The 15701-nt window shown below is 44.5% G+C and overlaps 1 protein-coding gene across 1 annotated transcript in view; it reads right to left on the reverse strand.

Moving 5' to 3' along the window:
• Nucleotides 1-4609: 4609 nt before the first annotated feature.
• LOC124136062 (coadhesin-like) overlaps nt 4610-15701 on the reverse strand; it is a 40617-nt gene continuing 29525 nt past the window's right edge. Inside the window, exons 8-13 of the mRNA XM_046501833.2 lie at nt 14500-14676; nt 12735-12866; nt 7934-7987; nt 6942-7036; nt 6464-6538; nt 4610-5141 (exon numbers count right to left, since the gene is read on the reverse strand). Coding sequence (XP_046357789.1) covers nt 6491-6538; nt 6942-7036; nt 7934-7987; nt 12735-12866; nt 14500-14676 — 506 coding nt within the window. The 3' untranslated portion in view covers nt 4610-5141; nt 6464-6490. The remainder of the gene's footprint in view (nt 5142-6463; nt 6539-6941; nt 7037-7933; nt 7988-12734; nt 12867-14499; nt 14677-15701) is intronic.

Consider the following 15701-nt stretch of genomic DNA (forward strand, 5'->3'; position numbering starts at 1 on the left):
TGCTTTAACTGACCTCTATAAAACGCCACACATCCGACCCCATATCACTGTCACCTGACCAACTGCGTGGATTGATGCTCATGTCAATCACTGGATTGTCTGGTCCAGAATCTATTATTTACAGACCGTCGCCATATGGCTGGAATATTGCTGAGTGCGGCGTTAAACAACAAACAAACAAACATTGACACCTGAAGATGGCACGCCATAGGAATACTTAAACCAGTACGTCGCAAGTAAATACAATGTACATGTGATCACCACATGGCACACAAGTCGACGTCATCAATAGAACAACCACGTCATTGTGGCCGCCCACCCATGACAACTCTTCGTCATGACGTGGATTTTACCCACGCATCTTTGACACAGACAACTCACTCAGTCCATACCATCCCTGGCAACGGAGGCGTATTTGCGACGACCGTCCAACGACATCCACGCATCTACGGCATCCGTGCGAGACGCCAATCATGAAATCAACGTCGACGTCAATATTCTCATGACTTTTTTTTTTCTTTTTTTTTCTTTTTTTTTGGTTTTTGTTGTTGTTTTTGTTTTGGGTTTTGGGGTTTTTTGTTTTGTTTTTTTTGGCAATATTCCAGCTATTTGCCGACGGTCTGTAAATAGTCAAATCTGGACCAGGCAATCCAGTAAGTGACATCATGAGCATCGATCCAAGCAATTGGAGATCGATGACATGCATCAACCAAGTCAGCGAGCCTGACCACCCGATCCCGTTAGTCGCCTCTAACGACAAGCAGGGTATCATGTAGATTGTTATTCGTTAACCATTCGTTGTGGAACTAACAGTGTTGCATAAGTTGAGGTTGTAGGACCATGTAGGATGATAGATTCAAATGCATCCGCACGTTTGTTTCCGTTCAGGAAACTGTTCACTTGACTGCTTCATTGAGCTTAAACTCATTAAGTATTAATACTTTCCAAAACCATACTTGGATAAATACTAAGAAAAAAAAACGTAATTGAACTCATCGACAGTTTCGGGGCGGTCGGGTAGCCTTGTGGTTAAAGCGTTCGCTCGTCACGCCAAAGACCCGGGTTCGATTCCCGACATGGGTACAATGTGTGAAGCCCATTTCTGGTGTCCACCGCCGTGATATTGCTGGAATATTGCTAGAAGCGGCGTAAAACCATACTCACTCACTCATCGGAAATTTAAATACAATATACAACCGACAAAAGATAAGGGAAGTAATTTAATTAACGTGGAGGTGTAATGGAGATAAATGTTTGTAAGATTAATTGTTTAGATCAATATCCGGGGTGTCCAAGTTGGGCGATACATGCACGACACTTGATGGCATACTGTTGATTAACTTGACATGTGTATGGATGTCGTTAGTATTGCCCGCCATAAGTGCAGGTGCTGGGTATCTGGCGTACACCCTCCGCCCCAGAACATCCAACAGGTGCTCTATTGGGGACCCCAAGGGACTTAGCGGGCCAGTCCAATGTCCGTATGCCTTCTCGTCGGATATAATCGGTGACGACCGGGGCACGGAAGTGATGTTTCCGCCATCTGTGAATGAGAGGCAAAGACCTTGATTCGTCTGTGAACATGGTGTAACGCTACTGGCGCTCAGTCCGTCCCTGGTGTTGCCTGACCCACCCCAATCTTTCCGCCTATGGTCAGCTGTTAGGGTCACACCCTTCACAGGACGCCTTGTTCACAGCAAGGAGCCGTTTTTTAACGGCAGATGTTGAAATTCGCCTTCCTCTTCCGGATTTCTCTATTGAAAACAGGAGCGGATTTGAAACTATTGCGTTGGGAAATTAATGTAATGAGACAATGTTCTCTATGTCATGCTTCATCGCAACCCCTCCCGTGTGGCGGTACTTGTCTCACAGTCGACAAATTACACTTTTTGATATGCCAAACATTCAGGCAACTTGGGACATTTACGTATGTCCCTCTGCTATCGTTCCCCACATTCGCCTTTTTGTCTGTTCATCGAGGAGGCATTTTTAAGGGTGTGATTAACTCAATTGCTCTACAGTGATTGTGAAATCTGCAACAGACGTATTTTGGCTGTTCGTGCATGATGTGAAATTTCATTGTGATTAGATGTTGCGTTCGATCCGTGAAGATCCGGGGTAGAATAGGTCTTCGGCAACCCATTCTTGCCGTAAAAAGGCGACTATGCTTGTCGTAAGAGGCGACTAACGGAATCGGGTGGTCAGGCTCGCTGACTTGGTCGATGCATATCATCGTATCCCAATTGTGTGGATCGATGCTCATGATATCAATCAGTGGACTCGATTATTTACAGACCGCCGTCATATAACTGGAATATTGCTGAGTGCGGCGTTAAACAACAAACAAACAAAAGATGTTGCTTTCAGATGTAACGCCATGGTATTGTTGTGAATGTACACCTCAACGATAGCTTCATATAAATTATAAGTTCCCTTATTTTTGTCGGTAGTATATAGGAACTGTAGAGACATATAAACCTGTTCATTTTCAACAAAGAGCTGCATGAATTCGTGCAGTGAAATGAGTTTTTGCGAATCTACAATTATATGCAGATCTCATTACGTATCTGTGCAGGCAAGCATATAGATCCCCAGGGGTAGTACGCATTTGAACATTCGGTGTGGGATGGGGGGAGGAGGGTGGTGCTGGGAGTTGGTATAAGATAAGATTATTGTTTCAGCTACAAAACCAGATAAACTTTTTTAAGCAAGTGTATTTTTTGTAGCAGGCGCATTTTTTTTTCAACAGTCTGAAGCAAAATGGGTTTTTTTTCAAGAATTTGAGGACAGTATATTTTTTTGAGAAAATCCCAGACAAGACCGCCGCTAGGGAATCCGTGTTGTGTGTCAGGCGTGTTGGTGTTGTACACTGTCTGTTGTTGGAGTAATCGTTGACCTGTTCGTCAGTAGGCGAGGTTAGTACTGCCATTGGTCCGGCACCCGTGGGGATTCCGGGTTAGCGTAGAGGCCCCCAACAACCCATGGTTGTCGTAGGAGGTAACGAAATGGACCGTCATTGTAGCCAGTTGTTCGGGTCAATCTCTGGATTGTGTGGTCCAGACTCGGTTACATACAGACGGTCGGGGTGTAGCTGGAACATTGCTGTGTGATCCCACCTCAATTCAAACCTGCATTGACTGGCTGAAGCCTCGTTGAACCCCACCCGAACCAGCAGGGCTCTGTTCCTGACTGGACCGTAAAGCCTCGCATCTCCAGTAAACCAGGGTGATGCACTGTAAGTTGAACTATTGACTGCGGCGCCCCAGACGGTTAGCATACAATGTTCGCGTGAGCTTCTTGTGAACGAAGTCCAATACTTTACATCTATAATAATAATTAAAAAAATAGGCTATTTATATTGCGCATATTCCCACACCACTCAGTGGCATGCTCAAAGCGCTACTTTTACTCCGCCCACCGGATCAGTGTGCACTCAAACATTCTCAACTCCCTCGGGAGTATACAACTCAAGCTGTTAGGCGCTAGAAGGTTAACCACATTGCCATCTCATCCTACCGGTTACCAAAGTACAAAAGTCAATTGCCCAAGGAGATATCTGGGTCTGCCCCTCACAATCTTCAGCGGAACACCCGACTTTGAGAAGACTGAAATGGGTCACGTGTCTGGGCTCTTGACTTGATGGATTGCGTGTCCCATTGCTCATTCTATCAACCACTGGTGCGCCTGCCCAGACTTCATAAAGTCCAGGCCAGTGATACAGTTGATTGCGCGTTCAGCAACAGTCACTTGTTTGGCAACAATGCTCGAACAATATTCACATCAGAAATCATTAATTACATTGTATATGAGCATGCCGAATACTTTCTGATTTCTGAATATCATTTGCGTAATACCCAGACCGCTGACGAGTGAAGACGACCAGATCCCGCTTGATGAATGTTGGTGCTCCACGATTGTATGGGGACACGGGTGGTCCAATCCAATTTGCTCTGCAGAGTTGCGTCCCTTGGACACTCCAGAAACCTATGATTGTGGGTTCGAATCCGGTTCGCCTCGATTTTGTTTCTAGGTTTGTCAGCACCACACCCGTGCTCGTGGGTTTCACCGAAGTGGTATACATCGGAGACCTGCATCACTTCGAGCTTTCCTCCCACATTAAGCTGACACGCCGTGATATAACTGGAATACTGTTAAAAGCGGCGTTAAACCCGACTCACTCATATATATGAGCATACTGATTTATATATGTTTGTTTGTTGTTTAACGCCGCACTCAGCAATATTCCAGCTATATGACGGCGGTAACCAAATAATCGAGTCTGGATCAGACAATCCAGAGATTGACAACATGCTCATCGATCCTTACAATAGGGATACGATGACATGCTTTAACCAAGTCAGCGAACCTGACCACCTGATCCCGTTAAGTCGCCTCTTACGACAAGCATAGTCGCCTTTTACGACAAGCATGGGCTGCTGAAGACCTTCTCTACCCCGGATCTTCACGGGTCTATTTATGTATGAATAGTGCTCATAATTTTCATAAAGTCCTGACCGCTGACGAGCCAAGACGGCCAGTTCCCGCTCGATGAATGTTGGAGATCCACGGTTATGTCATGTGTTAGGATTAACAGAAGGAGACACGTTAAGACCGATGTGACAAATTTTATATGAAAACCTCAACGATGAGCAGGATGACAACGTGGAAGTGGAGTGTCTTTAGAATGTTCCGTTTATTAAATCATTACCATTTACTGATGGGATGAAACCGCTTCATATGAATAGGTTAATTTTTGTAAAAGCGGAAGTGCAAAGTTCTCTGATCACGTTGTGGAATGGTATGTTGAAGATAGTGATACATTATAAATAAACATTGTAGCTACACAAGCACTCCATGACCACACGGCTAGATATGTAAATTACAAAAACTACAATCTTATTACACTGGAAAGGCACAATATTAATTTTGTACTAAGCGTGAAACCATCGTCCTACACACGGACTATTTTACATGCGCCTTGCAAAATGAACAAAATATCTCACTGTAGTCCAGCGCCAAATAAACGGCCAACAATTTGGAGAGACTAGTATCCGACTGGAGATTGACAAAGTAAGCGAAAGAAATGGATGGACTTGTTTTAGTCATCAACTGCTGGGGCCAATCACCGACCTCATCTGAAACTATAAACAAAGCATGTTAAGTACTGTTTCTTCAAACGTGTGACTACTATTACTGCTCTCATAATCGATACTAAAGTTTATTTGAAAATGTTCAACGCCGCACTCTGCGATATTCCAGCTGTATGAAGGCCTGTATATAATCCAGTCATTCATATTATGAGGAACGATTTAAGAGATTTTATTGGCCCGTGCTTCAAAACCACCGGCTTGAATGCAGTTATTACAGATGTGACAGAACGATGCCTCAGTGTATAGACATTGCAAGAACGCTGATAACTGGCATCCTTATCTGAAAGCAAGAAATACCTACACAAATATTCTCCGTGATAAAAAGAGATGTTGAATATATTTGTAGAAAGATTTCATCCTGCCTTCCAAGTAGTAAGCGCGTATGGTGATTAGACATTAACCAAACATGACTCTTTTTATAAATATGATACTGACGACTGTTAACATGGATTTTTGTGATAACTGGTATGGAACGTAAAATAATATATGAGACTCCAATATCACGGGACCAAGTTATCGGTGATATCAATACCTTGAAATGTTGTAAATCACAAGGCAATGATTAATTAATTGCTGAATTCTTTAAATATAACAGTGATATTCTTGCCCCATACAGTTTGTAATATGTAATGTGTTGTGTGAGAGTGAGAGTCTTGGTCAACTGGAAATAATTGTTCTATTACACACTAACAATCCAGCCACAAGAAACGGTTCTTAAAAAATTATGATGGCACAACGTATACATCCTCCATTTTAGGTGAGGTGATGTGAAATGGGGTTTAACGTCGCGTCCAAGATTATTGCACTTATATAGCGACGTACATGTACGTGTATGTGTTTGTGTGGCTGCTTGTACTAGTCCGGACTGATGCCGATTTATAGTGCTAGCTCACTGAGATACCATGCCGCAGTTTAACATGAATACCCCACTCAGACACAGTATACTGGCTCCGAGCCGACCAGTCCTTGTTTTAGCCCCTTAATGCCGAGCGCCAAACAGTGTAACAACAAGTACCATCTTTTAGCGTCTTTTGGTATGACGCGGCAGGGGATCGAACCCCGGACCTTCCGCTCTCCGGGCGGACGCTCTACCACTAGACCACGGAGGCGGTCCTCCTCCATTTTATAAATATATTGCAGGTAATGTATTCAAATGCAAAAAAACGGGTCGTTGGCCTACATTTACCGAAATATAAAAAGACAACGCTCCACACCGTCGGGGTACAATGACACCCAATCAACCATGTCACCGAGCCTGACCACCCAACCCGTTCTAACGGGTCTGCATAAATATAGAAGAACAAAGAACATACCTTTGCTGCCCCCTACTCGCTCGCCTGTTAATTGGCCTCCATCACCGTGTGATCCGGGTAGTCTTCACTATCCTCCTGCAATACATGTGCGTTTGTTGGGTTTAGCAATATTCCAGCAACATCACGTATATAAGCATATATAGGTGTACAAGATGACATATATTTAAGACAACATCCTTCACAGGTAGTTGAGTTTAGGACAATGCGTTACCCCACAGGTTCCAGAAAACACGTTTAAACAATACCACTTTGTTTGGACCTTGGCCTTTGGTGGCGATTAATAGGAATGATCTCCACAAATACCATCAACGAGCGAGAGAATATTGCCCAACCACGAATGACATCTATTCGCGGCAATAATAAGACATGGAAGCGGTAGATGGCATTATTGTTTAAGCCGCAGTCAGTATATTCCAGCTTTATAGCAGTGGCCTCTGTCCTCGGGGTTCACTGCAACATAAGGGACATCTCCACCTACCTGTTCCTCTTCATCTCCCTCCTCCCCGTCACCGGAGCTTCCCCCTTCGAGATCCCCGCCCCCGCCAGCTTCAGTGTCCGACCTTTTGGAGGGAACTACACCGGACAGGGAAGAAATAGACGCATTTCTAGTAGGCCACGTTCAACTTGTATATTTATTATTTCAGATTCTGTTCCTCTTCCCGTTGGCGGTCTATTGGCCTGTAAAACCTCAACTCTGTCCTGGGGGACATCGAGTTGTCCATAGTTCGAGAAATGCGGAGTACTTATATCAGATCATAGTGCCGCTATCGCTACTACAAAGTTACATCGTCTTGAACAAATAAGTGTCCAGTTAAATCGGATTTGTCCTATTACATCAAATACTTCAAATACGCATAAAAAACATTGATATATTAGTGAAGCTGTCATGACTTGCGTAGTTTCAATATATGTGTTTGTTGTGTAACGCCGCTCTCAGCCATATTACAGCTATATGATGGGGGCCGGGGCAATCCAGTGACTGATATTGTGAGCAACGATCCACGCCTTCGGGGTACAATGACAGGCAATCAACTAAGTCTGACCACCCGGTCCATTAGGTCGCCTCGTACGACCAGCATAGGTTGCGACCCGTGAAGATCCGGGGTAGAATAGGTCTTCACCAACCAATGCTTGTCCCCTGGGAAATTCCGGGGTAGAATAGGTTTCCAGCAACCAAAGCTTGTCGTAAAAGGCGTCTATGCTTGTCGTAAGAGGTGACTCACGGGATCGGATGGTCAGGCTCGCTGACTTGGTTGATGCATGTCATCGTATCCCAGTTGCGTAGATCGATGCTCATGATGTAAATCACTGGATTGTCTGGTCCAGACTCGATTATTTACAGACCGCCGTCATACAGCTGGAATAATCCTGAGTGCGTCGTTAAACAACAAACAAACAAACAGCACAGATTGCTAGGGACCGGAGACTCGGAATCCCGACTGGGCAGAATATATAATCTGGTGGTCTTACGTGGTAGTTTGCAGGACGGCAGGTCATCACATGTCTTGACGGTTATGCCTTCACCTGGAACACCGGAACATCATCAGTTAAACACTTGAACTAGGTTTGCGTCTTACTACACAAACGGAAAACACTTCATATAAAGTTCATTAAAATAAATTTCAATACATACTTGCATTCATGAAGACATCTCGATTGTAAGGTCGTGAAACATAATTTGCACGTGTGTGTTCATGCAGGGCTCTCAATTTGGACGTGTTCCTGTTTGTTGGGAGTATGATACCCACACACGTGTTTTTGTAATGTGAGTGAGTGAGTGAGTGAGTTGGGTTTAACGCCACTTTTAACAGTATTCAAGTTATATCACGGCGTGTCAGCTTACTGTGGGAGGAAAGCCCAAAGTGATGCAGGTCTCAGACGTTTACCACTTCGGTGAAACCCACGAGCACGGGTATGGTGCTGACAAACCTAGAAACATAATCGGGGCGAACTGGGATTCGAACCCACAATCATAGGTTTCTGGCGTGTCCACGGGACGCAACTCTGCACAGCGAATCGCGGCGCCTTAGACGACTGGGCCACCCGTGCCCCCTTTGTAATGTGAACAGCACACATTGAATGTTTAGGTATCACGTACTCATAGAATGTTTGAGCTTGACCCTAAATAACGCATAGGCAACAACGACACAGCTTGCTGTAAAACCACGTCTACCCGCCGTGGGTATGCGTCAGGCATTTTAATATTTCTGAAAAACAATATCATCTCTTTGGAGACGTTACAGCAGGGCAACACTCATGACTTGCCACGGGCCGGTCGTCCACGTGTGAAATCAACAAAAACAACCATATTCGGTTGTTGCAGAACCGCACGCAACTGGTTAAGGGAGCACAGCACCCGTCCCCGACGTACAGCAATACGCTCAAATTTGCTTCGACATCACCGTCAGGCTCACATAGCGTAACACTGATGTACTGCTATGGCCGGCTGTTTCTTCAGACCTCTCCCCGTAGAACATATCAGGGGTTAAACGGAACGACGCCTACGACAAGACAAGAACCAGCCGGGTTCAGTTGGGCCAATATTTGGTTGACATTTGGAACAACATCCCCAATCACTGCGCCGCCGCTGCCTCGACTGTATCACGCAAATGGTGGTCACACCTGGTATTGACATTGTTCATTGAGTTGTTACACCCCACCCCCACGCCCACCCCCACCCCCACCCGCAACCCACTTTTAGGGCGTCTCGCTCTCTCCTGTCACCGTCCAGTCGTCTAAGGCGCCGCGATTCGCTGTGCAGAGTTGCGTCCCTTGGGCACGCCATAAACCTATGATTGTGGGTCCGAATCCCGGTTCGCCCCGATTATGTTTCTAGGTTTGTCAGCACCATACCCGTGCTCGTGGGTTTCACCGAACTGGTAAACGTCTCAGACCTGCATCACTTCGGGCTTTCCTCCAACATTAAGCTGACACGCCGCGATATAACTGGAATACTGTTAAAAGTGGCGTTAAACCCAACTCACTCACTCACTCACTCTCTCCTGTCACCATGTATGGGTTGTGTCAATGGATTTGTCAATGACAAATGACCAAAAGTTATGTTATTATCTTCCACAGCATAACATGCACATCTCTTTATGTGATGCACAGTTACTTTTTTCCGTTGGTATATATAATATCTACAATGCTACAGTCGTGTCATTTACCAGCAAGGATGAGTGAACGATACCACCCTCCAGGGCCCGTTCAACAAAGCGACTTAAGTCTCTATTACAGAATAGGATTTACTACACCCATGAAACCCGCAGTACTAAGATCGCTTTGTAAAGCGGGCTACGTTCCAAAAAGCCATATTAGCACTAAGACGATCGTAACTCACAAACCCTTAACATATGCTTACGACAGTCGTAGTGCTAACATGATCGTAACTCCCATACTGTAAAATAGGCTTCATACTTTAACATAGGGTTACGATATTTGTAGTACTAAGACGATCGTAACTCCCATACTTTAACATAGGCTTACGACAGTCATAGCACTAAGGTGATCGTAACTCATATACTTTAACATATGCTTACGACAGTCGTAGTGCTAAGATGATCGTAACTCCCATACTTTAACATTGGCTTACGACAGTCGTAGCACTAAGGTGATCGTAACTCACATACTTTAACATGCTAGGCTTATGAAAGTCATAGCACTAAGGTGATCGTAACTCCCATACTTTAACACAGGCGTACGACAGTCGTAGTGCTAAGACGGTCGTAACTCCCATACTTTAACATTGGCTTACGACAGTCGTAGCACTGAGACGATGCCTGCCAGTTTCTCCGAAGGACACTCACAACAGGTGTATAATTAAGTGTCATAAACAAGACAAGTATTGTTAAAATTAAGTCACTGTACATTGACAGATTTCGGTTCGAATCCCAGGTCTGCCCCGATTGACAGGACATTCCGTGTTTGGGGATTTCGCCAAGGTGGTAGACGTCGAAGACCTGCATCACTTCGGGCTTCACTTCGAAACTAGAGTGACTTTTAAATTTAAAATAAAAACGGCAGTATTTCAGACATATCGTGACTAGTATCCCAAATCAAAACTAAACCGCCGTGACATAACTGAAATACTGTTCAAACACATATCCGGTCCATCTCCCCGCTTAACCTTTATTGGGCAAGTGTAAAAACCATCGCGATGCAAAATGACCACATCCTGGGGGACACCTGCTTCGGGGTCCCTTCGAAGTGAATTAATTACCAAAATTGAAATAATTTGCCTTTTTCGTCAATTTTGTAATCTTTTGTACCGATTTTATAAATCTCAATCAACGATAAAGGAAAATAAACATCAAAGCAAATCTACAATTCTGAAGTCAAAGAGAAAGTTTGTGAATGTTTGAGCATCTGTCCCAGTCGTACTTCGTGTTTTTCCAGTCTGTCAAGGACATGTGATGTTGAGTGAGTGTCAAAGGGACCGCGAATGGGGCGAAATCTCCAGAGAACCGACTAGCCGACAACGTTAATTACCGTCCAGGACACAGCCGCACTCGCGCAGTGATTAATCCGACTCTCCATCGGGGACGCCAACTTTTTCAATCTGTCAAGCCTAAAACTTTTGTGCTGAATCCTTTCCTGAGACACGAGGTGACCGTTAAAGTTAAATATGGCAAAAAGTCTTCTTCTAAACTCATTTATTCTGTGTTAGTTGCGTATAGGTTTTTTTAAATCATACGAAATACATCTACGCAAGTAAAAAAATCTTAATGAGATCAGTTTTCAACAGCCAGTGTGGCGGCCGGTGTTTCAAGATAATTCTCGCTTGTCCTCAGGCAGTGTTGAGACATAAATTCTTGATCCCTTCTTACACACACATTGCGTCTCCGCGGTACATGTAGTGAACGTGGTGGGATGTTTAGTTCAGGCTGACATTAACGGGGAGGTTTAGACCGCCTGCTGTACGAGGCGAGGTGGCGAAATGGGGTTCAACGTCGCTTTTCAGATTACTTCAGTTATATAGTGACGTGCATGCACACGTGTGTGTGTGTGTGTGTGTGCGGCTGCTTGTACTAGTCCAGACTAATGCCGATTTTTATAGTGCTAGCTCACTGAGACACCATGCTGCAGTTTAACATGAATACCCAACTCAGACACAGAAAACTGACTCCGATCCGACCAGTCCTTGTTTTAGCCCCTTGATGCCGAGCGTCAGGCAACGACAAGTACTACTTTTTAACGTCTTTTGATATGACGTATGTTGGGAATCGAACCCTGCTTCTCTGCGCGGTGAGCTTGTACCACTTGGTCTTCAGTCCAGGGAATTCACGGGTACCGATTTGAAAGTCAGTAGTATATTTGTATGGTGCAGTCGGGTATATTACAGACATATTACGACGGCCTGAAAGTATTCAACCAGTGTTGGACTGTTCAACAACTATTCTGGGGTACGATGCTACACTATACGTGTAGTCCGACCGTACACCTAGACTCGCCCCGGTCTCCCCACACAGGTACCCGACACACGTGGAACTGTATCTCGAAACAGCATTTGTATAGATCTTATTTATTGATCAATCGCATCAATTTATCGCCATTATTCCAAAGGTTTGTTTCATTCTTTGTGGTTTAACGCCGCACTCAGCAATATTCCAGCTATATGACGGCGGTCTGTAAATAATCGAGTCTGGACCAGACAATCAGGTGATTGACATCATGTGCATCGGTCCACGCAACTGGATACGATGACATGCATCAACCAAGTCAGTGACCCTGACCACCCGATCCCGTTTGTCGCCTTTTGCGACAAGCATGTTGCTGAAGACCTGTTCTAACCCGGAGCTTCACGGGTCTTGTAACAAAGTAAAGGGTTAGGGTTATCATTTGCCCGATGCAACATGACGTCACTCCATCGACAGAACATAAAGTACATTTAGCGAATGTGTTATTAAACACCGAAGTCATGAATTTTCCAGCTATGTGACGGCGGTCTGTAAATAATTGAGTCTGGACCAGACAATCCAGTAATCGATAGCATGAGCAACACTCCATAATGTAACTTATACCTTCACCACCCGTGAAGATCCGGGTTAGAACTGATCTTGATCCGATGCTTGTCGGAAGAGGCGACTAACGGGAGTGGGTGCTCAGGCTCGCTGACTAGGTTGATGCATGTCATCGTATCCCAGGTGTGTGGATCGATGCTCATGACGTCAATCACTGGGTTGTCTGGTCCAGATTCGATTATGTACAGACGCCGTCATATAGCCGAGTGCGGCGTAAACAACAAACAAACAAACAAACAAACAACACTTACCATCACACTCGGCACCCCCACTCCTAGGGGCGGGGCACTTGCACTCCCTCTGTCTCACCCGGAGGGCGGCCTCCAACTTACACGTTGCTGTACACTTGGACCACTGACTCCACTCGCACCACGTACCATTCCCTGGAACCATACATTGCACATTTCAAGATTTTTCAGAAAAGATAGCTCTTCATCACAAAGACCATCTTGCCCTGGTTCCATAAGGGCTTCCAAAACGCCCCTTGCCACTACCACTACTGCTAACAACATGTGTGCCACTTGAGAGACTGAACGTTGTTTTAAACACGATGTCAGCTACAAATGTATATGGGGGCGATCTGCAAATAATCGAGTTTGAACCAGACAAACTAGTGATTGATAGTATGAACAACAACCCACGCCGACGGGTTACGGTGACGCAATCAACTAAGGTGAGTGGGCTACGATTTTATCGAAAATAATATATTGTCCCGTAAAACTCTTGAATCAAAATTACTATGTTACACTTTAACCCTGCATGCTATCGGGGATTTATGCCAAGACCGAAATGTTGCACCAAAATCTATAAAATTTAGTTTACAACCATCGGATAGAATTCAAACACGTTTATATCATATCCACATTGATTCCAAGACAGAAATGTTAAATTGGAACATATACTACTCAAAAGAAGTTAAAGAACACCAGATTCTTTTATTTACTATAGTAATATGAAAGAGTCGGGTCTTCTTTAACTTCGTTTGTGTAGTATATGAAAAAAATAGTTAAAAAACGGCTTAAAGACGTAAAAGGAAGCTCGTTATTTTCTCGCCGTATCAAATATTTATTCCTTTACCAGGGCCAGACACAGGAATTGGCGTTCAAATGACGTGATTCAGATCATCTGTTTTTCTAGGATAAGGAAATGAGCGAAATGAAATGGCTTGTGGTGCATTATATTTCAAAGTAAGACCAAAGCTGTACCTGTCTACGATCCACAACATCAGTAAAGGATGAGATTTTGATACGTCTCATTACCCCACTTGAAACGAATCCAGTGTCGCCAATTTCAGTAATAGGTTCATCTTCAAAGTTAAAATGGCTTTGGGTTCATTTTAAGATTGTTTTGGATCCAATATAATTCATCCAACAAAACCCCGTTATTTCTCAGCTACAGTCAATGTCAATTAAATATTCCTGAAAGTCTTCGACTGACTTACAGAAGCCAGTGACCAGCACATGTTGGGAGTATACTTAATCCAACCCATCGATTGATCGATCTCCAGCTGAAACGATATATTGTTTCCAATCTTGTATGACCAGGTTAGTTCTTGTTACCCTGAAACCACTCGAGGTAGGGGTGAAACCTTGCATCGCCATTGTCTGCGTTCCGATGGTCGGATACTGACAAGCTAAAAAATTAATAGTTAACACGAATATCGCGCTTCCCTATCGACATTTTCGAAAGACCTAATAAAATGAACAAATATACTTAAGTGTTGCAATCCCATTTTCCGAGGCAAGGGAGTAAAATGACTATAAAAGTCCAGTTTCCACCCTTGCCGAACTAGGCTGGAATTTCTTAATTATATTTTGGCTGACTAAACGAGTCTATGCATAGTCCAATCAAAATCGAGTAACGAAATCGACATCCGGTTCGTAAACAACATGGCGACTGTCACGCAGATTTCGGTCGATTGCATTTCTATTGTAAGACAGGCGATTCACAGACATGAACATCTGTGACAAACAGTGGACCTCGTGTGTAATGTATTGGACCTTATAGTATACTAACTGGGGCAGCCTTGGTCGTTGAAGCATTCGATACGTTCATACTGGTCTCCGTCACAAGGCCTCCCTCCATGCACTGGTTTTGGCTGATTGCAACCACGGGATCGAACCTGGAATCCCTTCTCACACCTTTCAGCTCGACAGAAGCCGAAGTTTGTCCACTCAGACCATCCACCATTAACTGTAAACAGACAACAGAATACGTCATAAGATTGTGTGATTACGTCAGCAGAACATGTGTACACGTACGCAGTTTGTGTGATTACTGCAGTCGGTCATGTGAACACGTCAGCAGTTTGTGTGAATTCATCAATAGATCATGTGTATACGTCAGCAGTTCGTGTGAAAGCAAACGTCAATAGATCATGTGTATCAGTTTCACAAAGCAATCGTAACCCGACAAACATCGTATTCACATTTTAAAGCACAGGACAAGGGATAGGCCCTGATTAAACAGCGCGATTCGACCAGCAATCCGTATTAGAGGAACACTTTTAATGCCCTTTTACTTACGACGTTGCCTCAAGAATTACGGATATCTAACAGTTCGTCCTCAAGTCCTCACCCGGCAGCCTTTGTCCTGTGTCACTGGGGGACAGGTTCTGCCAGGTGCAGTATAACAACCCTACCTACCTGAGTGGTCATGATGTGTTGAACCAGAACAACACCGGTGAATATTTAACGCGATGACATGACATCGTCTGGCGAGCCAATCGAATCCCGGTGTTTTCCCGGGTTGTGTTTGTTTTGTTTGTTGTTCAGCAATATTCAGGCATAGTCGCCTTCTGTGGCAAGCACGAGTTGGTGAAGACCTATTCTACCCCGGGTCCTCACGGGTCACATTCTGTATGCACCAGGTTTGGTCTTGTCTTCTGTTTTGTCTGACGCCACTGTGATTAGTGTTCCATGTACATGTCTACCACGGCGTGTCAGTTTAATGTGGAAGGCCCGAGGTCGCATGTATTCACTTCTTTGGTAAAACCGACCAGTACAGGTAGAGCGCCGACCCAAGGATCTTAATCGGGGTGAACCAGTGATCCGAGCTCACACTACCGGCACTACCACCGCAACAATCCTATAATGTTATGGAATGAGCGGAATAAGCCGATTGGATCCAAGTGAACCTTTGGATCCTGAGTCGGCAAAGGGACGCAAATCTTCGAAGCGAAGTGAATCCCAGACAGCATGGATATTCGTGTCCAAATG

The sequence above is a fragment of the Haliotis rufescens genome, unplaced genomic scaffold (assembly GCF_023055435.1).
Source record: "Haliotis rufescens isolate VD_foot unplaced genomic scaffold, xgHalRufe1.0.p SCAF_44, whole genome shotgun sequence".
In the NCBI taxonomy this organism is placed as follows: domain Eukaryota; kingdom Metazoa; phylum Mollusca; class Gastropoda; order Lepetellida; family Haliotidae; genus Haliotis; species Haliotis rufescens.